The following is a 24,740-nucleotide window of genomic DNA, read 5'->3' on the forward strand; positions in this document are numbered from 1 at the left end:
CTATTTACTGATGAATTCACTTCCTATAAGAGATAGACCTCCTAGTTTCACTAGGTTAATACCTCGGTTGATTTTCTTTTGAAGAGTCAGTGCAGTATTAAGTGAAGTCACAAGCACAATGGGTACTGTGTCAGTAATACTTAAACATTTGAGTAGCCAAGTGAGTAGACCATGTTAGGAAACTCCTTACATGCTTATTTAGGCTTCAGCTCTTACACTGTAAAGGTTCACTGGGTGCTCATCATCACCAAATCCTAGAGCTTTTCCCTAGGCGGTTTTACTAATTAAGGACAGGAAAAAGCATAAGCCTTAATACCGAGACCTAGTTACATTAACACTTTGCAAATATTAGTAAGTTTGCAAAGTCTTAAATAATGATGTTCCCCCTTTTTACTTATTTAGTTGGTTAGATACGGTGGGTAGTTTTCAAATATCTTTGTAACCTTCTCATTAAGTGAGGACAATATAAACCAAATTCTCTTTCTGACAGAAGAGCCAGCTGAGCACCTCCCTGCCGAGTAACTTCACAGAAATGAAGGCCGCTGACAATACTACTCAGTCTTCACACATTAAGCCCCTGCTTTTTCACAAGCTCATTGGGACTGTCAAAAGAATGATTATCCATGGCAAGCATTATTTTGAAGCATTCAGCTTTGTAACTTTTACAAAAGTGACCTCCAAGTGAAATGCATGCCCACTGCAGCTTTATAGGCACACCCCACATCTTTCCAGTCCTGGCTCATCACCAGTCTCACTCACTAAATGTGCTTTCTTTCACCTGTAAAGCTTTTACTCCCATAACGCCTACTGAACACAGAACTCACTTAAATGTCAGTTCCTTATTTATCCCTCTGTAACACACTGGAATCTGGATTTTATCTGAGTGACAATAATTCCCACTCAACTAGGTGTTGGGTTCCCAAAGGGCAAAGATCACGTCTTATAGTTTTTCTGTGGCCTCCACCCTCACCCGAGCCACTGGCTCTGCGTTGAAGCTATTAATCTACCAAACTCACCCATTACAATTTTACAGCAAGGCTTTTGCTAATTCTCTACCACAGGTTAGTTCAATTTCATATATAGCCCTTAATACTGAGGCCAAGTCACATTAACACTTTGCAAATATTAGTATGTTTGCAAAGTGTTAAATCCTAATGTTCCCCCTTTTATTTATTTAGTTGGTTAGATACGGTGGGTAGTTTTCAAAATGTCTTTGTAACCTTCTTATAAGTGAGAACAATATAAACCAAATTCTCTGACAGCCAGAGTAAACTGAGCACCTGCCTGCCAGATAACCCTACAGAAATGAAGGCAGCCGACAAGAAGCCTTAAGACAGAAGCCCCTGGCCCTAACACTCATGCCCAGAGCAAAGGCGAGGGGAGACAGGTAGGCCAGTACTGCTGTGAGGAATGCTATGCAGAGAGCTCTATAAACGTAGACGTGGGAGGCACACGAAGTCTTTATTGCCACAGGAAGCAAGCACACTCCTCCCACCTCACCAACAGCTTTGAGTCACAGAAACGAGGGCTTCACATGATAAAGTACAACACGAGACTTGAGAGAGATGGTCCCTTGGACTATATTGGCTGTAATACTGAGGTAACCAATTGACCTTGTTCAGTGAAAATACCTCTAACACAATGAAAAAAATCGACTAGTTATAACATCCAATTCATATATACAATTCAAATAAAAATATATATTATTTGCTTCAATGTATAGCAAGTTTAATACATTAGTGTTTACAAAATAAAAACTGGATTCTACTGAAATTTTTCTTGTGCTTCCCCCTATCACCCAGCACAGGAAGACCAGAGAAGTATGATACTTAAGGAAACTTATTCACGGATTTAAAAGGTGCAGTTTGTGTGGTCATGAAAGACAGATAAATATTAGTTGGAAGATTATCACATCTTTAAAAACTGTTGCTTATTAAAATCTACAAACTTGAACTATAAGACACAATTAAAAAAAAACCCACAAAATTTCTCAAAATAGATTAGAATACAGGAAACGTTTCATGAAACTACTGAGATACTAACCAGTTCTATGGCTAATATTAAAAACTGAACAATCTATGTAAATCATATTCATACTATTTCTACATACAGTGAACAACCACAATTATCAACCTCAAGCTAGCAACAAAGTTGCAAGGTCCATAAAAAGCTTCTTCAGTGGGCAAAACACTATGGTACAATTAAAACATTTAAGAAGGGGAAAAAAGCCTTTTAACAGTATAAAAGTTGTTTACTGGTGTCTCTACTGTAAAGCTATTCTACAAATCCACACGAAAAAGGAATTACATCTGTGACAGTGATCAGGGACTACAACGCAGACATTTCATCTGACATCTGGCTGACGAATTTTAATATAACAGACTACAACTTAATATTCTTTATTCAGTTATGACCTAGAGCAGAACTGAAAACAAAAAACACATATTCCAAGTCAATACACTCTCCTGGGCAATATCTGGGTTTAAATCTGGAGGAAGGAGGTAAAGCTGTCAAACATCTTCTCCTCCTAAACCAACAGAAAAAATATACATTGGTAGAAGTAGTATTTGTTTTTCACTATGGATTCCAATGGGAAATTCTGAGAAGTATGCAAGTATGTTATTAACATTTAAGCACACTCATATATATGTATACAGCCCACTAACTAAACAGGGAGAATTAAAACTGATTTTCAAGTTAAAATGAGTTTTAAGAAAAAACTGCATTCATAAATCCAAAAAGTATACAAAAATGAAATTGTAAAATAAATAATGAATATAGGTGTCAACTAAACCTCCATAGAAATATGCCTGCAAATGTGGATGCACCGGTCGTCCACAACTGTGAACAGTTTGGATGGGAAGACGTTCCCCAGGGAGAACCATCTAGCTTCTCTGACTCTGGTATGTAGAAAAGGATTTTCTACGTACAGGAATTTCTGGATACAAAACAGTGCTTACTCTACTATATATATAGCCTTTGTTAACAGCCATCATTCTTATCACATTTAGGATTAACTTACTATGTCTCAATCTATAACACGTTCTGAAATAACAGTGTTTAAGTCAAGGCTTTTGTGCATCGGTCCATCTATTTCAGGTTCTCTGTCCAAGGAGCAGCTTCGTATTTTCGTTACCCTTTAAGTAGCTATCACAGAACGCAACCTGGATCAACCAGGTAGGAGAGATTTTTCTACTCTATTGCTCATCTTTTTAACTTTACTCCAGTATTTATTAACTACTGCCTAATTAAGCCAGTAAAAATGACATCTGACTGCTAAGAAATGAGACATTTCCTATTTAAACAAAATCAGTTTTATCAGATATTAAAACTACAATATTTTCCTTGGCTTAAATTGAGTATCTGCTTTCCCTTTTTCCAAAGTCATTACAACCTTGCCAACAACTACATCACTTAAACTTTCTTTTTTATGACTGCAAAGATTCTAAACTCTGACATACAATAATATTTACGTAAAACACTTAAAGCAGACAATGAAATTTCAAGTAAAATAAACTTTATCCACATCTATTGGTCCAAACAGGTCTCAACATCTAGGTTTTACTTCTATAAATTACACAAATACATTGTACATTCTTAAATAGTGAATGCTTACAGTATTAATTTGTAAGCCTTTCCACATAAAATGACTTACACAGGAATGTGGATCAGTACTTCTGTTACAGATTGCAACATTCTCTCAATTTACTCCTTTGTGGCTGTAGTTTTGTCTTCCTGGTTTCCACAGACTACTGTATCAGTCCTTATGCTTTGGCTATGAAATCTGTTTGTGCTGAATGAGGCAACATTGGTTATTAAGGCTTATTTCTATGATGGAGCATTATCCTTAGCTCTGATGCCGTTTCCAGAGAACAGTGAAGAATCACAGCTATCTTGAATCTTCAGGCTCTGTTTTGATGACTTTCTTTTCCAAAGTAAAAGCTGAGTGAGGGTAGTCTTTTAAAATCCCAAGGCTCTCTATAAAAATGGAAACACAAAATATATTAATACTTTAAATCAAAGGTCACAAAAAAAACCAGAAAGAAACCCCCAAACTCAACCCCCAAAGCAAGCAGTATCAACTATTCCTAACTGCAATTCCGTATAAAATTTTTATGTTTATAAAACTGTGGCTAAGATTTTGGATTCTGGATTTATACTCCATTTCTACCAATTACTAGCTGTGTACATCTTTAGGCAAGTTACACATCTCTCTAAGCCTTAGTGTCTTCATCTATAAAGTGTGGATAGGATCTCTACATGGTAGTATGAGATCTAAATTACAAAACTCATGGAAAGCACACAGCACATAGAACTTACTGATCTTTATTTAATGCTTGGTCCAAAGTGATAAATAAAATATCTAAAATAAAACTGGTCACTCACAAACAGCAAAGTTACTGGCCAAAATATTTACTACCAATGAAGACATGAGGCAGAAAAACATTTTCCATGTTTAAACATGGGACTACTTTTAAGTTTCTCTAGTCACAAAACCTTAATGTGGGATAAACAGGGATAAAACAATGAAGATTCTATTTTTCATAAGGACTCATTCCTTACATGAATAATTATTTGAACCTCAAACACACGCTACAGAATGACAATAAAATGTAGTATTTATTTATGTGAAGTATTAATACTGGGGGATACACACATACACTGTAAAAAGGATTCTAGAAAAGTAACCAACATTAATAGCTTATCTGAGATTAGGAAGTTGACTTTACGAATGTCCCTCTCTGTACAGAAATTCAGCATACAAAGAGCAATAGTAGCTACCATTTACTGAATTCCTATCAGCCAGGCAATTCATATAGGTTATCCTGTTTAATCCTCCTAACTATTCAATGAGGCAGAAGTTATGTTTTACAGATAAGACAACTGACTTCAAGTGACTCTTAAAGTTACTTTACCTCAAAGACTGAACAATACTGGATTCTTTCAAATGGTGTTGGTCTCTAATACCTTTAACTCTAACTCACTTTACTTGCATAAAAACATGAAAACATCAACTATATGAGGAACGGCTTGCCCTTTTATGGAGTTCAGTTTACTTCTGAAATACAAATATCACCCCCCAAATGCAGTTGCATGAGAAGTTTAGATTTTAGAAAAACACAAGTGGTTCTCTTAGCAAGACAGCAAACATATAATCAATTTCATATTATGAAAGGCTGGAAAAGGGAATATAATATCTGAAGTCAGTCATTTATTACCTGATTTACAATCTTGCATAAAGCCACCACTCATGTAATAGGTAATCAAAATAATCTCAACCTTCAAGAGCTTTTCCCTGTCTATTCTTTGGAATATCATGTTTTCAAAAGAACAAAACAAAGCAAAACTGGCTGTTAATATGGCAATCTATTATTTCCAAGGCGAGAAAACTGACTAGTAACAGTATTAGCAATGACCCCTTTTTAAGGAGGGACAAATAGAAGTTAGGAGATTAGAATCAAAATATGTTTTATTAAAGTATTACTCCCTCTAATCACATCCTACATTTTTACCTGATGAGTGGGACTTTGCCTCACTGGAGTAATGTCTACTCAGCTCCCCATCCACCACAAAATGATGGGGTTGTCTGTTCTGTAAATTAGGCATTCGGAGATTCAAAGGTCTTTCTCCTAATGAAAAGAAAAAAAGGAATATGAATAATTAAAAATGCATCACGGCTTTCTTAAAAATAAGTTTCCATGAATTGCCTGAACACTCCTTAAGAAATAAGTAAGGAAAGTCAACAGGCACTGAAGAATTTAAATGCTAGCTGGAGAAATATTTAAGATAATAATTGAGGAGGGAAATGGCAATTCAAGCTAGTCTCACAATTTATTGTTCTGTCAGGACATTTTGACAAGCTAATCACAAATGAAACAAAAGACTGAGATTTCTAGGCATTTTCTTATCAGTGTAGCCATTTTACCAAGGTAGGTCATTAACCACATAATAACAAATACTATAGACACAGAAATCTCTTCTGTGGCTCAGATGGTAAAGAATCTGCCTTCAATGTAGGAGACCTGGGTTCAATCTCTGGGTCGGGAAGGTCCCCTGGAGAAGGGAATGGCAACCCACTCCAGTATCCTTGCCTGGAAAATCCCATGGACAGAGGAGCCTGGTGGGCCACAGTCCATGGGATCGCAAAGAGCTGGACACGACTTAGCGACTAACACTTTCACACACAGACACAGAGATGACTTCAAGCCAACTGCCAATTACTAGAACAACAGCAAAACCTGTGGCAAAGCCAGGAAAAGATGTAATTAGCACAGATATGGTAAAAAATGTCTCATACACCAAATCATATTCCCTATCATAAACCTAAATCCATCACACTTAGCAAACTGCTGCCCTGCACTGGAGTATCCTGGTGTCACAAATGAGAGTAATCAAACCTTTCATTAATGTCTTTGATTCTTAATTCTCGGGCTTCCCTGGTGGCTCAGATGGTAAAGAATCAGCCCGCAGGGCAGAAGACCTGGGCTCGATCCTTGTATCAGAAGATCCCTCAAGGGAATGGCTACTCACTCCAGTATTCTTGCCTGGAGAATTCTATGGACAGAGGAGCCAGGTGGAGTACAGTCCGTGGATTGCAAAGAATTGGACACAACTGAGTGACTAACATTTCTTAACTCTAATCTTAACTGTCAAGGATGACTGGAGAAGTTAAACAAGACCTCCACTAAAGTTTCTGTAATATTTTAAAGGAAGAATGTTCTTCACCACTACTCTGATCTGCTAACGTGTAATGTTTTACTCTATAGTTGAAGAAGGCTGGTTAGGACGGTATTCCTATTTAGAAATCTTATTTTTTTGACTATAGTAACCACTCTCTAAAAAGGTATAACAGTAATACACAAAAAAAGGTCCTACAAAGTTGCTTTTCTTCAAACACTATCACTATTTGAAACTAGAGGATCTACTCTGATACTTCGATGCTATCCATCTTTCTCCACTGGAGCATAAGCCCCAAGGGAGCAGGGTCTATCTGACTTACCGCTACATTTTCAGTATCTAGAACTGTGGCACACAGGAGATACAAAAAAATATTTGCTGAATGGGTGCATGACAGTCACTTGGAATTTTCTTCATGTGTAGATACAAATGAAGTAATTTAAAAAATGGTTAAAATACTCAAGAAGCAAAGCCTTTTACATCTAAAGAGTTTAAGAGAACAATTTCCGAAGTATATGCCACACAATTCTTCAGAGTCTACAGAACAACGTGAAGCCTGAAAGAAGATGACATTTCTACAAGTCTCTCCCTTCTTATACTCTCTTCAAATCTCTTATTTTGTCATAGTATTTTAGACACAGTTACCACATTCTGTTAGGAACCAAATGTTATAAATTTCAGACAAATCTGCTTATGTAGTCTTAAAAAAAAATACAGTTTTAGTCTTTTAAAAAATGATTAACATCTCCCATGGAATTCATTTCTTGAGGAAAAATGATCTATACTGTTTACATCTCCCATCCACCCTCTACAAAATACATGTCAGTTACATGGGCCAGCTCTTGTTTAGGGTTGTGGTGCTAGGGAAGACTCTTCACAGTCCTTTGGACTGCAAGCAGATCAAAACAGTCAATCCTAAAGGAAATGAACCCTGAAGATTCACTGGAAGGATGAATCGAATGCTGAAGCTGAAGCTCCAATACTTTGGCCACCTGATGCAAAGAGCTGATTCATTGGAAAAGGCCCTGATGCTGGGAAAGACTGAGGGCAGGAGGAGAAGGGGGTGACAAAGGATGAGATGGCTGGATGGCATCACCAACTCATTGGACATGAATTTGAGCAAACTCTGGGAGACAGTGAAGGACAGGGAAGCCTGGCATGCTGCAGTCCATGTGGGTCTCAAAGAGTCAGACACAACTTAGCAACTAAACAACAAGGTTAAAAAAAAAAACTACAAATTAAATTTGCAGGAAGAATTCTCTTCTCTTTAGAAAAAGGGGCAATTTAAAAGTTCTGATAGAGAACTATAAGCGCACTTTTGCTTGTTTCTCCTTAGAGTGCACAGAGCAGCTGGCACTAAAGGCACGGGTCGCTCTCAGGACGTACCTTGTCCCTCGGCATTGTCTGAAGTCAGACCGTTAGGGCTCTGCTCGTCTGAGCTCTGCCGGTACAGTCCTGCAGACAGTCTTCTTTCAGCATGCTGCAGCCTGTCATAGCCAGCTTGGGTGCAAAGGAACTCCATCTGCTTTGCCATCACCTTTTCAGGCTGCTAGTAAGTAAAGCAAAAATAAAATAACTAAAACATCCTAGATTTTTTAATGGTTTAAAGATGCCAATTTCAGACTCCAGCAAATATATTTAGTATTCATTAAAATTAGTTCACACTTCATGTGGTATACACGTTCCATAAATATGCACCGATGTCTATATCATCATGGTAAAACACAGAATGCTGGATTTTGTACAAAAGGAAAAAAAGCTTTCTGCTCAGTCCTATAAAGAGAATTCCATTCTAGCTCAAAAGCAGAATAACCTTAGCTTTGTTTTCCAAGGTACCAAGTCCTTTTAAAGATTTTTTTTTTAAAAAAGAACCTCAGAGCAACAGCACCATCTGCTATAAACTGCTTCTGACACAGGGTGAAATCTTGGCGTTTTTATTTTAGGATTTGGCACTGCACAAACCCCGATATGATGACAGTGTGTTTGGGGAGAAAAGGTGCGAAACGGCTGTCTAGAGGAACCGGACAGACACCCCTCCCACCAAAATTAAACAACGCAAATCATGCAGAAAAACCTCAGTGCCAGCGAGGACCTTCACCTTCATCATGGGATGAAACTGCAGTATTTTCCAACCACTCATCAAATGACATGTTTTAAAATACACAATTAGTTGGCTGACATATAAATTTATCTCTACGTGTGTTTTCTAAGTCCCTTCTCTATGCACTGTTCTAAATTACCTGTGTGTGCTATTCAGAGCACTGTATCTGTGGTATTTTGCCAAGGAGGTAATAGCCCAAAGGCACAGATATGAATCGCTGCTATGCTACATAGAGGATTCATACACAGGAGACTCATACAAGGAATATGCTATATAAAATTAGCTACAATAATCCTGATTCACAATAGTAAAAATCAATAGGTGAAATATGCTAACACATAAAATTACTCATAAAATAGAATAAAAGCTTAGACTATTTTTCTGAACCAAGTAAACCAGATTAAAAGGAATCATAACTTCCAATTCATTTATTACTAACTGATAAAATTTCAATAAGATTTCTGGAGGAAGAAAATTTATTTTTCATCCTCTTCACATGAAAACACAAAACTTGGCACCACTAAATCTGACCAAAAGCAAACTGGTCATTAGAAGTGAGAAGATCAATCAGAATAAAACTTACAGTACCTACTAAAAGGCAAAAATGACTTTTAAAAAAGTTAATTTCTGTGTATACAATAAAATTATTTAGTGGCGAAAGCACCTGAAAGTACATATTAGCTTTTCATCACACATGAACTGAAATGATTCAAGACTAGCTATAATGCTGACTATTACTATTTTACTGAGAACTAGAATTGCTTTATCTCACAGCTATAATACACGCAGACTCAACATGGCTGTTTTCCTGATATCAAGTTGCTGCTTCTGAGTTTTCTTAAGTAGAGAATCTGTCTTACTTCCTACAAAACCTCAAAGAATAAAGAAGTAGCAGATCCTGGGTTCTGCTCACAAAGCAGACCAAACCTAGCTGATACTGCTATCTTGTTGACACAGCTGTGGATCAGATGACATTGTAAAAACAACCAGGAATAAATTTAGTCTTTGGATGAAACTGAATTTAAAACTGAAGCTAGCTGAAGGGGCCATTGAGTTTTTCACCCATCGAAGCTGTTATGAAGTGTTAACTAATGGCTGATGTTACCTGTGAGCTAAGAGCAGTGAGCTCCTCACTCTTAGCTTTAGCCTGCTGGAAGAGTGTCTGCACAGAGTCCTGGAAATCTGGAAACCCATCCTGTGGGTCAAAGAATATTACTTTTTACTTTAAAATAACCATATTATCAAAAACTCAGAAGATGAAGCAAAGAAATCCACCTTAATTCTGATACCTGAAAAATCAAGATTAAGATTTTAACATACAATACTTCATTTCAGTCTTTCATGGTAGAATTAATTACCTTATTTCCACAGTTGCAACCTCAATAAAAACACAGGAGAAAAAGATGAAAAAGTTTATGCATTCACAGTGTTTTACACTGAAACACAGATTTTATGATCACTGATAATAATGATTATATAACATTTCATCTGGTGGTTTGACTGTTTAATCACCATCTTCATATTGGACATTTAGATTATTTGCCTTATTTTTTGGTTTTACGAAAAATACTGCAAAAACACTTTTCATGGAAATAGCACTTTCTACAGTTTAAAATACAACAGATTACCAGAAGTAGAACTGGTACGGAAGGATGAACCCTTCTATGTCCATCACATACGTTCCTCAAGGGCCTTTACTGCTCTACTGTACCCTAAGCAAAGTAAGACAGTCTTCCTTGCCAGCAATGGGTGCTGTTTTCTTAATTTTTGCCAATTTATATTTTTGTTTTGATAGTCAAAAAAATTTAACTTTACATACTGTAGCTATACTGAATATACACTTATTTACTTTGTGATTTCTTCTATTACTATACAATTCAAAAGACATTCTCTTTTGGAGATTTGAGAGGTATTCAAATCCACTCCCCAGTTTTCTAAAGTTTTATTCTATTGTTTCATTTTTAAAATGTTAACTCTCTAACCTATCTGGAACTTATTTTGTTATACGTAATGTGGTAAAGATCCAAAGTAAACTTCCAACCCGGATTTCCGCAGAATTCTTCCAAGCTGACTTGACATTTCTCCTTTACCATTTCACATGACAGACAATGAGGTGAGGAATCAGAAAGACCTATACCTGTGTTCTGATTCCACCACCACTTACTAGTTACATGACACTGGATGAGTAACTTAACCCTTCTAAACTTTAGTTTCTTCACATGGAGAATCAGGATAACCTATCCTATCTATCAGGGCTGTTGTGAGATAAAGCAAATGAGATGCTGCCTTTAGCATACAATAACTACTGAATAAATATATCAGTTGGTATTCTTATGTATACTTATTTATATCTATTCTTATATTAAGTAGAGTGTACTTGGGGCACTCTCCTCTTGGATAACACTTCAACTTATTTCCATTTTATATCATACATATATACATATTATATATATGCAAATCTATTTACTAATTATATCAAATTTCTTTGCCTGTTTAGTGCTCCATATAAAATTTATAACTACAAACATCATGATAACATGGTTTTACTAACTCTACTAAAAATTACTCAAGAGATCCTCAAGATACTGTCATTAACTTCCAAAACATTTTTCTCCTTGTTTGATAAAGCTTTATGTTTGTAGCAAAGGGTAAATAATGAAAAACTAAAGTTGTTATATCATAACAGAGCAGAAAAAGATGTAATAATAACAAATTATTTATACTATTTCAAGTATGAAATACTGATTCAGATTTTCCCCATCAGGGTCTTTGCAAAAAATTGTTTCTCCACTGCAAATCTCATGTTTTCAAATATTGCATCTACTCAAATTCATTTCCTAGTAATTATTAATAACTGTCCATTTTTTAAAAATTCAGAGACATGAAATAAAGTAATTTAGAGTCAAAAGAAAGTAAATTTAACATCTTGAAATAGTCTTATGTAGCTCCATGGTGGGTTGATATACAAATCAGCCTTTCTAAATTAAGAATAGCCACCTTTCTAGGCCTGTACAAGACCAAGGACCCTGGGCTCAAAGGAATGCATAGAATACAATCATTAACTGAACTAGAATGAATTTTATAGAAGTGTATATAATTTAAACGAAAAGTACACTTTTCTTAGTCATTCCACTTTTCACCTAAGAATTTATTTAGACCTAAAACCCAGCTTTATCTTTAACAAATCCTCCTTTAAGTTTGAAAGTTCAATGAGGTAAGCCAGGAGAAAATAACACCAGTGAGAGCAGCTATCATTTTTCCCGTGCCTGCAATCAACCAGTTTCCTACCTATGTTCTGTATTTTACTTGTACTGTCTCATTTAATCCCACAAACAACCCTAGAGTTCCCTCATTTTATAGCTACAGACATTGGCTTCAAAGCCTATGTCAGAACCATAAAATCCTTGAGTCGCCACCTTTGTGAAACTAACAACAGTTACTAGAGTCATTTCTTTTATTTCCTTTATTTTAGAAGACAGATACAAAATATATTTATAAATTACTATGATTTATGTCAAAGAATGTCCTATGTTTCCCTCTTGGAGTTTTATAGCCTCTGGTCTTACATTGAGGTCTTTAATCCATTTCGAGCTTACTGTTGTATATAATGTTAGAGAATATCCTAATTTCATTCTTTTACATGTAGGTGTCCAGTTTTCCCAGCATGACTTATTAGAAAGACTGTCTTTTCTCCACTGTATAGTCTTGCCTCCTTCCTGCAGGACTGGCCACGGGTGTGTGGGTTTATTTCTGGGCTCCCTGTCCTATCCCACTGACCTACTAATCGATCCGTCTGTTTTGTGTGCTAACACCATGCTGTTTTGATTACTGTAGCTCTGTAGTACAGAACTACCACGTGACCCAGCAACTCCATTCCTGCGCATATATCCAAAAGAAACAACAACACTAATTTGAAAAGATACATGCATCCCAATGTTCACAGCAACATTATTTACAACTGCCAAAACACAAGAAGCAACCTAAATGTCCATCAACAGATGAATGGAAAGTTAACCTCACTGCTTCCAGTTTTCCCAGTTTTTAAATGGAGACTAAAACATAGCTTAACTGCTCAATGGAAATTTGTGGGGATTAAACGACAATGGAAATTTGTGGGGATTAAATAAAATAATGCAAATGGTAAAGGTTTGGAAAATCCACATTGCTATAGAAATATATGGCTGCACCACTGTCAGGATTATTAGCCCTGAGGATTTTGAAAAGCTGGGAGAATCTCAAACTCGACACGGGCAAAGTTTTTACAAAATGGACACTGCTCCATCATTAATAAAGAGAAAGAAAAGCATGCAATAAGCAGTAAATAACACAGGTCAGTGGTCTCTCTCAGCTGGGTTCATTACTCATTCCAATTTTGTCCCAGTCTTTTGACAGTTCATCATGGATGAGAAAACTACTGGACTAAGTAGTTTTCACTTCATGACATAGAAAGTAAGTTTAAGGTACCCCAAAACATACAACTTAGAAATAAAACTGAGAACCTTCCCAAGAAAATGGTCTCTTTCCAAATCATTTTGGTACAGGACTCTTCTTAGCATGTTTCTGAAGCTCCTTCCCCAGGAACCAGCTGTACCATGCTATGAGCAATGTGTCTTCCTGCCATTTTTGGCTGCTGTCATTAATCACTGTGTTCCCTCCCTTACTGGAGAGAGTCTGAGTCTGAGCCCTGAGAAAATAAAATATACAGGGTGGGATGCTGCTCCTGATCTAATTACTCTCATCTCATTGGTCTCCACCCCCATCCCTCCTCATCCTTTTCCACCAAATACTAGCAGCTCGCTTTAAAACCACTGCTTAGCTATCTTTAAAAAGACTTGTTCCAACAGATGTTCTTAGTCTCACACGTGCATTTTCCCTTTTTCTACTCACACTTTCTGTATGAATAGCAGATTGTAATGCTTCTGTTTTTCTGATCCAGAGGGGAAGAGTCTACATCAAATTAGACCAGCTTTCCTTTCAGCAAGCTTGGTAACAGCGTAGGTGGATATTCTGACCCTCCTCCCCCTCCTTCCTCACTCTCCCACCCCCACCCCGTGGGGACTGCTAGCAGATGCTTCCTCTAAGTCCTTTTTCAAGCCCCAATCCTCTGACTTTCTGGTCTCTGTTAACAAACTTCATTTCTCTCCTCCAGTTATCCCTGACTGCTGTGCACTCCCAGCCCACATAGGACCAAGAATGCTGTCACCTCTCATCCCTTCGCCTGGTCTCCGGCGATTTCAGGGAGCGAAGAAAGCTGAGAGACGGGACTAAACAGTAACAGTCCATTCAGTCAGCTGCCGTCACCAGGGCTAAGACTGCTTGTTTCACTCATCCTCCCTCTCTCCTACCATAATGCTTATTACACTGGACGAAAGGACAGGGTTTGTTTACAGGATACACTCTTGATAAAAAAGAAGAGATATCAATTGAATCCACTCATAACTAATGTTATAACTGAGAGGAAGGCAAGAGGGTCAGCGACTTTGGCTCTTCATTTTTCATCTCCTTTAACTTGCAATCAAGCCCTCTTAAATACATGTGTCACAGAGTATAAAAAACTGTAACTAATTTTTCTTGATTTATTCTGCTAATCTTCCCAATGCACTGTTTCTTCTTCATTCTAAAAAATGAGTATGTCAAATGGTGTTATTACATTTTGTAACTTACATTGTTAGATTTTCTACTCAAGATGCATAACTTCCTTGAATTAGGTAATAACTGTCCTTCTTTCCCTCTGCTCAGACTCCCAGTCTTGTGCACACTTTGCCACTCTTACCATTCTAGCAGGAGGAAAGCATTTTTCACACCTTAGGTGCTTCGTGAGTGATCATCAGCACCCAGGAGAGTGGTGCTGCTTTGAGGTTTACAAGTCAGACCCAGATTTGAAGGGCAGGCTCTGGCTACTAGATAGCAATGTTAAAAGGCAGGTAAGTTTCTGAGGCTTTCTGGGTTTCTCCTTGGCTGTAAGTGGAACTCATAAAGCCTTCATACAGAGTAGACAAGGTTTGTGATAATGAATTTTAAATGCCTAGCAGGGACAGGCACATAACAGATTCAATAAAACCAGTTATTTCCACAAATGACCCAGAGCTAGCTTTGAGGTCTCTAATGAAAAAGAATAAATGTAATCCATTAGCATTTTAGCTGAAAGTGGATTCACAGAGGACGGTGATCTAGCCTCAACAGCAGAAATATTACCAAACCTCACTAACTAACATATAGGGCCAAAGAGGCTTTCCCCAGAGGCTGTATAATAAGTGACAGGCTACCCTAACAAGGCCCCGGAAGTCAGCAGCCTTTTTTCTCCGTGACTATCTCATATATTCCAGGAATTATAAAGTTCCAAACTTCTACGTTTCTTAATGTCTTATATCCCTACAGGAAGGAACACTATTCAAGAATAAGAGATTATCCTGAGTACTTCACAACATGTATACTGACACTCAACACTGACAAATCAAATAAATAGTTAACTATTTCTTAGGGGGAACAACCATATATATAGATATCTATGTATGGATGGATAATATTCTCTATCTAATAAGAGAAAAATCAGACAAGGATTTTAACATTTTGTTCCACTCCACCTCTCACCAACAGATCAGGAAAATATGGCAACTACTGAGCGTGAATAAAGCACTAGTTTTTTAGTGTATTCTCATGCATTGAAAATGGCGCAAAAGAAAATGTTTCTCTTTCCTTTCCATGTCTACTCTGAGTTAATTCCATTTCATCTATCAGACACTACATTTCTTTTTGTTCTCCGATGTTACAGATCTTAAAAACGATCTTTTTTTTTTTTTTTTTAAAAACGATCTTTTTAAGATTGGAAAAACTCAGCAACTTGGCAAGTATGCTCACTGGTTGCTGACAAAAATTTTGGAAAAATGAAGAGAAAAAAAGGACTCATTAATTTGAGTCTAGTAATTAGGAATCTTACACTACAATAAGCTAAGCTTATTTTTATATAACGTTTTCTTAATAGAGAATTAATGAGCTAAGAATCACAAAACAATACTCAAAGGAAATAAGACAAACAGTATACTCAAAGAATTCTAAAATCTTTCTCATTTACTTATGACATCCTTTGTGTCAGCCATATATTCTGGAAAAACTGGTCTTACTGTTCTCTAAACACACAGAGTATTTTCTTACTTCTGTGTCTTTGCCCATGCTAGTCTTTCTTTGCAATGCCCCTCCACCTTCCACCCCACATCCCTACCTTCTGAAATCCTACCCTTCTTTTAAAATCCAGCTCAGATGGTATCTCCTCATTAAGCCTCCCCTAATCTTCTCATGCCAGAAATTCTCCCCCCACCCCAGCAGCCACAGAGAAGCTAGACATAAATAAAGCACTAATGCTTGGTGGTCTTCTTAGGGGAGTGTAACCCTATACTGCTAATACTACCTACCTCAGTGTCAGCTTCCGAAACCAAATGAACAGCTCCAGGATCTCAAATCTGACTTAGAGTACACAAGAGAATTTATACACAAGAGAATTTCAAATGCCTAGCCGGGACAGGCATAGAACACCATTTATGTCAGTACTGTATATCTCACAAAGCATTACACATTACACTATATACACGTGTAGGTGTACACACAGGCATAACACACATTTTGCACAAATCAATGCTCTGCAATACACAAGTTTTTAAAAAAACACTAAGCAAAAACAAGACAAAAAAATAAACCAACAAAAGTAAACATCTGTCCTAAATTCAAAGCCAAAGTCCCTATTCATTTTTAAAATCAAGAGTTTAGTGTCTATAAGAACACTTGGGGTTTATTAGTCACTTGTCTGTTTAGGAAGGGTTAGAACTGTTATTCACAGAAAAAGGAAACAATGATTATCTTAATTCTAAATCCACAACTGTGCAAATGGCTTTGGGAAGTCTAGTAAAGTAATAAACTAATCACATAGAACTATAATTCAATTGGGGCTTCCCAGATGGCGCTGTGGTAAAGGACCTGCCTGACAACGCAGGAGACCTAAACGATGCGTGTTCAACCCCTGGGTCGGGAAGATCCCCGGGAGGAGGGCACGGCAGCCCATTCCAGTATTTCTGCCTGGAGAACCCACAGACAGAGGAGCCTGGCGGGCTACAGTCCACAGGGTTGCAGAGTCAGACACAACCGAAGCAACTTAAAACGCATGCATAAGTCAAATATCTCTAGTGAATATAAAGGGCTGGAAGGGTCACATCTAACTTCAACCCGACACTGTGAGCTCCTAAGAAGAAATCCAAAACACTGTAACTGGATACAGAAATAATCAGCTTACATTTCAGATCAGGGCTACTGAGAGGGTCAGAAAGACTTATCAATACAGCGTAACAAGGAAACACTATAGCTCCAACAGTCCATGAGATCCATGACCTCAGACTTCAGTGTCCCCCAGTGGCCGCAGCAGCTAGACAAAAGGAAACCACGGCTTGGACATGTGAGAACAGCCTTAGCCACAGTGGCGTGGAGGGTCAACGGTGAGAGAGAGGCAGACATACTCTCTAATAACCCAGTAGCTGGCTGGTTACCTTTCCTGGCCACAGGGTAGGTTTTGTACCTTCCTGCCTCTAAATCCTCCACATACCCTTTAGTAGTTTCTTTGTTTATCCAGTTTCCCTTCTAGAGGCAGTCACTAACAGATAAATCCACAGAGATCCTCTCTTACTCATTATTTTGAGAGGCAACAGCAGAAAATATTGCACTAGCTAGCTCTTTCAATGGCCTTAAGTCATTTCAGTAAGTTTTTTGAGTACTGTATGTGAGGTTAACCCATCTTAAACATTACTCCTGAGTTAACACTGAAGTAGATTACAAACATAAACACACTTTTTAAAAAGGCGCTCATTTTGGACACTTTTCTTCTGTGAGAACCACTGTGTATGGCTAAAGCTTTTAGAACATAAAGGTATTTACTCATGGCCATTCATGATTTCATCTAATAGATTTTAAGGCCTACACAAGGCACTATTATAAACTAAGTAAAAGTAGTGGACAGACAGATAAGAGCTCTACTTTCACCTAATGGGGCAGACCAGTAACAAATTAAAAACACATCCATAAGAGTTTCAGACACGGGTAAGCGCTATGAAAACAAAGACGCCCCGCCAGGACAGAGAGCCTAGATGCGATGGGGGGTGACAGTGCCTCTTTAGGAGGGAAGCAGGGAGCTCCGAGGAAACGGCTACAAGCTGAAGCCGTGTGAAGACCCAGAGAGAGATCCAGGGAGGGCAACAGCCAGCCAGCGCTGAGGCACACCTGAGTCTGATGTGTTCCAGGAACTGAAAGGCGGTCAGTGGAGCTGGGACACAGTAAGAATGGGGAAGTGTGGAAGCAGATGAGGTTAGAGAGTCGGGTCAGAGTCAGCTCAGGCAGGGTCTTCGGAGCCTCAGGAAAAAGTGTAGCTTTTATTCTAGGCAGAGTAGACAGACACTAGAAAGATTTAAGCAAGAAAAGGGATGTATGTTTTTAAAAGATTAACTCTGGCTTTGGTATAAATGAAAGATTATTGCAGGCAATCAGATGCTTAGCAAGAATAACCTGATTATGGAAATTTAGGGTAGTTAAACACAGCTTGTTTTCCTTAACAAGAAATTAAATAATGAATGACCAAGAGCAGTGACCTCTCTCCCCTGTCCAAGAAAAAAAGGAGCTGCCCGCTCTGCTTCAGACTGGCCTTTAGAAAAGTATCAATCCAAATTAAAGAGTTTCATTCTGAAACTGGTTCTGAGAGCCCTAAGAAAAGCATATTGTTCTTGCTCAACTCACCTTACCACTCACAGGTCTAAAATCAGAAAGAGAGACTCAGCAGTTATACCCTAAAAGAGGCTTTTAATTACAGTAAAGTTTTCATAACTTACAGCTACTGAAGTGTCACTTCTCTCAGATATTTAATATAAAGAAATTAAACTTTAGCTGCTTTGAGTCTACTTGATAAGATGACTAATGATGTAAATAAAATTATAAAAGGGACAGTTTAACCAGTAAGGAGTTTTAAATCTGTAAGAAACAACTGTTTACAAATCAACCTTTGATAAACTGACTGGGCCCCAAGCTCATCACTGCTGTTTCCTTCCAGGAGTTTTCTGAGTATCCTAGTTCAAATTACTACAGATACTTCAAAGTGACCACATTCTGTATCATTTTTCAGATTCCACAATTCACATTTTCTCACTAGCTGATGGGACCATTCCTTCTTTCTCAGTTGAACTAGTAAGCAAATACTATTAGCATAAGAAAAGATAACACATAATCATACCTCTACTTTAATTCTCTTCGGGGATAATTCATCTCTCTCTCCACATTTTGACCTGAGGGGAATGAGGGAGAGAGAAAAATTTGAGAAGGTAACAAATTTTTTCTAAAGGCATCTAAATCTATAAACTTCCACCAAAACAAACAACTCTGGAACCCTGCCACCAGAAATAAGACATTCATAATGAACATTAAATAATGAAAAAGAGACTTTTCATAATTTCTAAGTTAACAATGGGGAAACAGACAAACACAACTACATTATACATTTTAAAAGGCCACTACCTAAGAATGCCTAAAACAGAAAATACTCAGTATTAATGAGTACCACAAAATGAAAAAGGGAAAAAATCGAGGACTGTATTCTATGTGATCCTTCATGGATCAGTACAATTTAGAATAAAATGACAATAATAACCATTTAAGATGAATGCTTAAGGCTACATGAGATTAAAGTACATTTTGTCTATCTATCAGAACTATACATGCATCTTCCCTTGATCTTTAGGTATCCCTCTTCTGGGAATCTATCCCACAGAAGCACATACACAAACATCAAATATAACTGCCAATTCAACTATGGCAACTCATAAATTTTTAAGTTATACCTCAACACAAAAGATGTTAAAATGTGGAAAAACACATCTCAGAATCAACAAAGTATGTATGAGGTTAATGTGGTATTACTTATAATGACAAAAGACTAGAGACAAGCCATGTGTCCACCAAGGGACTGGTTAAATGAATCATGGTGGATCCACATAACGCAGTTTCCTGCAGCTGCTAAAAAGAGAGTGACGAAGATGCATCTGTGCTAATACAGCAAGATCTCTAAGACACGTTAAGCTAAGAATGAAATACAACATAATGCAGACACATGCTACTTCTTTTTTTTCCAAAAAAAAGAAAAGGTATAAGTGAGAAATACATGCACATAGACAGACACTAGAAGGATGAAAAAGAAACTAATAACAACTACCAACAATGAGAAGAGGAAGAGAGTAAAGAAGACAGAAACGAGAGTGCAACCTCTGGCATCAGCTTTTTACTTAGTTTCAACTTATAATGTGAAAGTCTTATGTATTGCAAAATGATTTAACTTAAAATATACAAATGTAAATAAATACTATAAAAAATAAAAATTGTGGAAGGCAGTGGTTTCTGGGTCTTAGTATTCAGAAAGAAGGGGAAGCAGGGTAACTGCTTTGTAACAAGCCTTGTGTACTTGAGACTTGTGTAATAAGACGTCATATACCATATACATGTACTACTTTGATTAAAGAAATTTATTTATGTAAATGTCAGAAAACTTTGTATGACACAGTGAAGAAAACGTCACAAAAATCAGCTCTTGAACATTCAACCAAAAAAAAAAATCTTGTGAATAATCCTCTAACGTTGCTTTATATTCTTACCCTGATCATTTATTTTGTATAATTTTACTTGTTGCTGATTTCTAAGTACGTGGGCTCTTGACGGAACAGACGAAAAAGCCACTAGGAGTTAGGGAAAATAACAGTAATGAAAGCAAGTGCCTGTCTAGGTGGTTTTCAAGTTTGAACACGCACAAGAATCATAGCAGCTGCTTGTGAAAGTTTGGACTCTGAGGTTCCATCCTCAGAGGATGTGATTTATTAGAGCTGGGAAGGGCACTCAAGATATGGTTTTTTCAATATACACTCAGTCACGCTAATTCATCTCCTCACAGAAGCAGTGGCAAGCACAGCTGAGCACGCACTGGAAATCAGGGTCCATACGAAGCCAAGTGAACAAGATCAAAATGTTCCTCTATCTACAGACAATGCTTAGGGTTTAAGTGAGGGTAAGATGAAGAATATATTATGTGTATGTTTACAGTAAATTTTAAAATCACCGCTGCTTTTCAACATGAGGTTTTTTATTTCAAACATATATTCCATACTTCACTCACTAGTAACCTAGTATTTTCCAATTTGCCTTTGCATACTGGGTAATGAAGTCTTTATCTCTTTAGCTAATCTCATCAGATGGCAAAGTGAAATTGCCCAATTGTGTCTAGCTCTTTGAGACCACATGGAACTGTAGCCTGCCATGCTCCTCTGTCCATGGGATTTTCCAGGCAAGAATACTGGAGTGGGCTGGCCACTTCCTTCTGCAGGGGATCGTCCCAACTTAGGGATCCAACCCAGGTCCCCCGCACCACAGGCAGACTCTCCACAGTCTGAACCACCAGGGAAGCCCCTCAGATTGGCAAACACTTTGCAAAAGAAAACACACTCCTTTCAGAGAGAGTTCATGTAGTTTGTATAGTATACAAATAAGTCTATAAATGCTGCTTAACTAAATCCTTTCATCACACTCAAAACCAAAGCATCTATGTGAGAGAAGAATGCTGAGAACCACTACCAGACCAACACTACAGAGCTAGGGAACTATCTTTCAAAAGATAATAAAAGAGGATGAGACAAAGTAACAAACTTCAGCAACAATGTTTTGAAAATTCATTTCGCTGTTGATAGAATTATAACCACACTTCTACTTTTCTCAAATATACTCTACCAGTGGACTGTGTTTCAAGCTCTACTTTATCAAACTGCAAAAGCACTGTCAGTTACACACTTACTTGGTGGTTCTGTAAGTATATTTATAGGTGACTTCTCGAGAAATCTGCCTGGCCAGGGCAAAAAGTTCATCTCTTCTTGTCAGCAGGGCATTATCCTTTACACAGAGCTGAGCAGCCGCTTCATTAACGGTGAGCTGTATTTCAGAATAAAGTTTCCAAAGTTATAAGCATTTTTATTTCATCAATGTAGAAAATGTTTCACTTGAGAACATAAAAATGTCACATCATTATGTAGTTAAATCATAATTTATGAAAATCAGGATAGCCTTTACTCCTAATTAGTCCTACTGCCTAATTACAGAAGAAAATCAAGTCACCTACACCTCTCAGAACTCAAACTAATCAAAACGGTCATCTTGGTTTTATTTACACACTTTATTTATTTTTAAGTAGAAGAATTTATGGAAAATAAGCAAAATAAAAAGTTTAAAAATGTTCTGCATATTTTTTTGCTTATGAGAAACCAAGGGATCTGATTATATGATATGGTGATAATATTTCCTTAACTGAAACTGAATATATCACAAAAATATACAAGCAGTTCATGCAGCTGAACATCAGAAAAATAAACAACCCAATGAAAAAATGGGCCAAAGAACTAAACAGACATTTCTCCAAAGAAGATATACAGATGGCTAACAAACACATGAAAAGATGCTCAACATCACTCATTATCAGAGAAATGCAAACCAAAACCACAATGAGGTACCATTACATGCCAGTCAGAATGGCTGCTATCCAAAAGTCTACAAGCAATAAATGCTGGAGAGAGTGTGGAGAAAAGGGAACCCTCTTACACTGTTGGTGGGAATGCAAACTAGTACAGCCACTATGGAGAACAGTGTGGAGATTCCTTAAAAAACTGGAAATAGAACTGCCATACGACCCAGCAATCCCACTTCTGGGCATACACACCGAGGAAACCAGATCTGAAAGAGACACGTGCACCCCAATGCTCATCACAGCACTGTTTATAATAGCCAGGACATGGAAGCAACCTAGATGCCCATCAGCAGACGAACAGATAAGAAAGCAGTGGTACATATATACAATGGACTATCACTCAGCCATTAAAAAGAACACATTTTAGTCACCTGAGGTGGATGAAACTTACTACAGAGTGAAGTAAGTTAGAAAGAAAAACACCAATACAGTATATTAACACACATATATGGAATTTAGAAAGACGGGAACGATGACCCTATATGCGAGACAGCAAAAGAGACACAAATGTAAAGAATAGACTCTTGGACTCTGTGGGAGAAGGCAAGGGTGGGACGATTTGAGAGAACAGCATTGAAACATGTATATTAACATATGTGAAACAGATGACCAGTCCAAGTTCGATGCATGAAACAGGGCACTCAAAGCCGGTGCACTGGGACAACCCAGAGGGATGGGATGGGGAGGGAGAGGGAGGGGGGTTTGGGACGGTGGGACACATGTACACCTGTGGCTGATTCATGTCAATGATGGCAAAAACCTCCACAATATTGTAAAGTAATTAGCCTCCAATTAAAATAAATAAATTAATTTACAAAACTGAATATACATGGTTTGATAATGTGAAGTGACATGCAAATTCTTAGGAATAAAAATTAAATTATATTCATTAAATATTTATAAAATCACTTAGTAAAAGGTAATAAAAAAGTATTATCACACATGAGGGCTAAAAAGGAAAAACAAGGTCTTAGAGTTACCAAATCTCTAAGATTCACGTTGTTCAGTTACTAAGCTGTGTCTGACTCTCTGCGACCCCATGAACTGCAGCACACCATGCTTCCTTGTCCTTCACTATCTCCTCGAGTTTGTTCAAACTCATGTCCACTGAGTCAGTGATGCCATCCAACCATCTCATCCTCTGTCACCCCCTTCCCCGCTTGCCCTCAATCTTTCCCAGTATCTGGGTCTTTTCCAATGAGTCGACTCTTTGCATCAGGTGGCCAAAGTGTTAGAGCTTCAGCATCAGTCCTTCCAGTGAATATTAAGGGTTGATTTCCTTTAGGATTGACTGGTTTGATCTCCTTGCTGTCTAAGGGACTCTGAAGAGTCTTCTCTAGCACCACAGTTCGAAAGCATCAAATCTTCTTTATGGTCCAAAGCATGTATGGCCACATCCATACATGACTACTGGAAAAACCATAGCTTTAACTATACAGACCTTTGTTGGCAAAGTGATGTCTCTTTTTTAATACGCTGTCTAGGTTTGTCATAGCTTTTCTTCCAAGGAGCAAATGTGTTTTAATTTCATGTTATTCTATTCTTTCATCTAAGTGTTAAATATTGCCAGTATAGAGTTGCTCATTGACGCAACACCAGTTCTAAAAATCTAAGTATCAATTGTTATCCCAAAGTCCAACACTATAATTTGCTTAATAGACTAGAGCATGTTTTTTATATAATGTTGTCAATTTAAATAGATGTAAGAAACTGCCAAGGGGTATATCAGACTTTTTTAAAAAGCAAGAAACCCATTCCAGGCATGATTGACGGCAAATTGACAGGACCTGAAGGCAGAGAGGCGTAGGAGTCTGCTCCATCACTTACCAGCTGTGTAACTTTGGACATGTAAAAACGTCTCAGAGCCTCAGTTTTCTCTGCGGCAAAACTGGATAATATCACTACCTCCAAGGACTCTAACAGGAAGTGAGAAGACACACTTGCCACAAAGTTGTTTTAGTATCAATTCTCATTTTCCTTTGATAAGCAATCAGGCATTTACTCTTCCTCCCTACCCTGACATTCCACTTGACTCACAATAACTTTTTTTAACAAATTTTTAAAACACAGGGAAGCAAAAGAAAACAAATGCAACATGCATTCCATCCAGAATGACTATTAATATTTTTATGCATATTATTCAAATATTCCTTTGTGTACATCCATGTGAGCACAGGTGTGTAACCTCCTCTCCTTCACTTGACGTATGCTGCATTTTCACTTTCTCATGTTAAGCCAGAGACCTGACTTGTCAGTCTCTGGCATGGGTTCTGAGCTTAATGAATATTGACTGACTAACGAATGTATGTAAGTATTCTTTACATTGTAATTTTTACTAACTAGACACACAAATCACTGCAGATGGTGACTGCAGCCATGAAA

General features: G+C 37.6%; 1 protein-coding gene across 3 annotated transcripts in view; it reads right to left on the reverse strand.

Moving 5' to 3' along the window:
- Positions 1–1,430: 1,430 nt before the first annotated feature.
- NAB1 (NGFI-A binding protein 1) overlaps positions 1,431–24,740 on the reverse strand; it is a 47,019-nt gene continuing 23,709 nt past the window's right edge. For 2 of the 3 annotated variants that reach the window (XM_043894154.1, XM_043894152.1), the window contains exons 3-8: positions 21,636–21,769; positions 19,038–19,089; positions 9,885–9,974; positions 8,065–8,227; positions 5,514–5,630; positions 1,431–3,978 (exon numbers count right to left, since the gene is read on the reverse strand). In XM_043894154.1, the coding sequence (XP_043750089.1) occupies positions 3,890–3,978; positions 5,514–5,630; positions 8,065–8,227; positions 9,885–9,974; positions 19,038–19,089; positions 21,636–21,769 (645 nt within the window). In that variant the 3' untranslated portion in view covers positions 1,431–3,889. The remainder of the gene's footprint in view (positions 3,979–5,513; positions 5,631–8,064; positions 8,228–9,884; positions 9,975–19,037; positions 19,090–21,635; positions 21,770–24,740) is intronic. The other variant, XM_043894153.1, reaches the window with a different exon arrangement.

Source organism: Cervus elaphus, chromosome 33 (assembly GCF_910594005.1).
Source record: "Cervus elaphus chromosome 33, mCerEla1.1, whole genome shotgun sequence".
Lineage (NCBI taxonomy): Eukaryota > Metazoa > Chordata > Mammalia > Artiodactyla > Cervidae > Cervus > Cervus elaphus.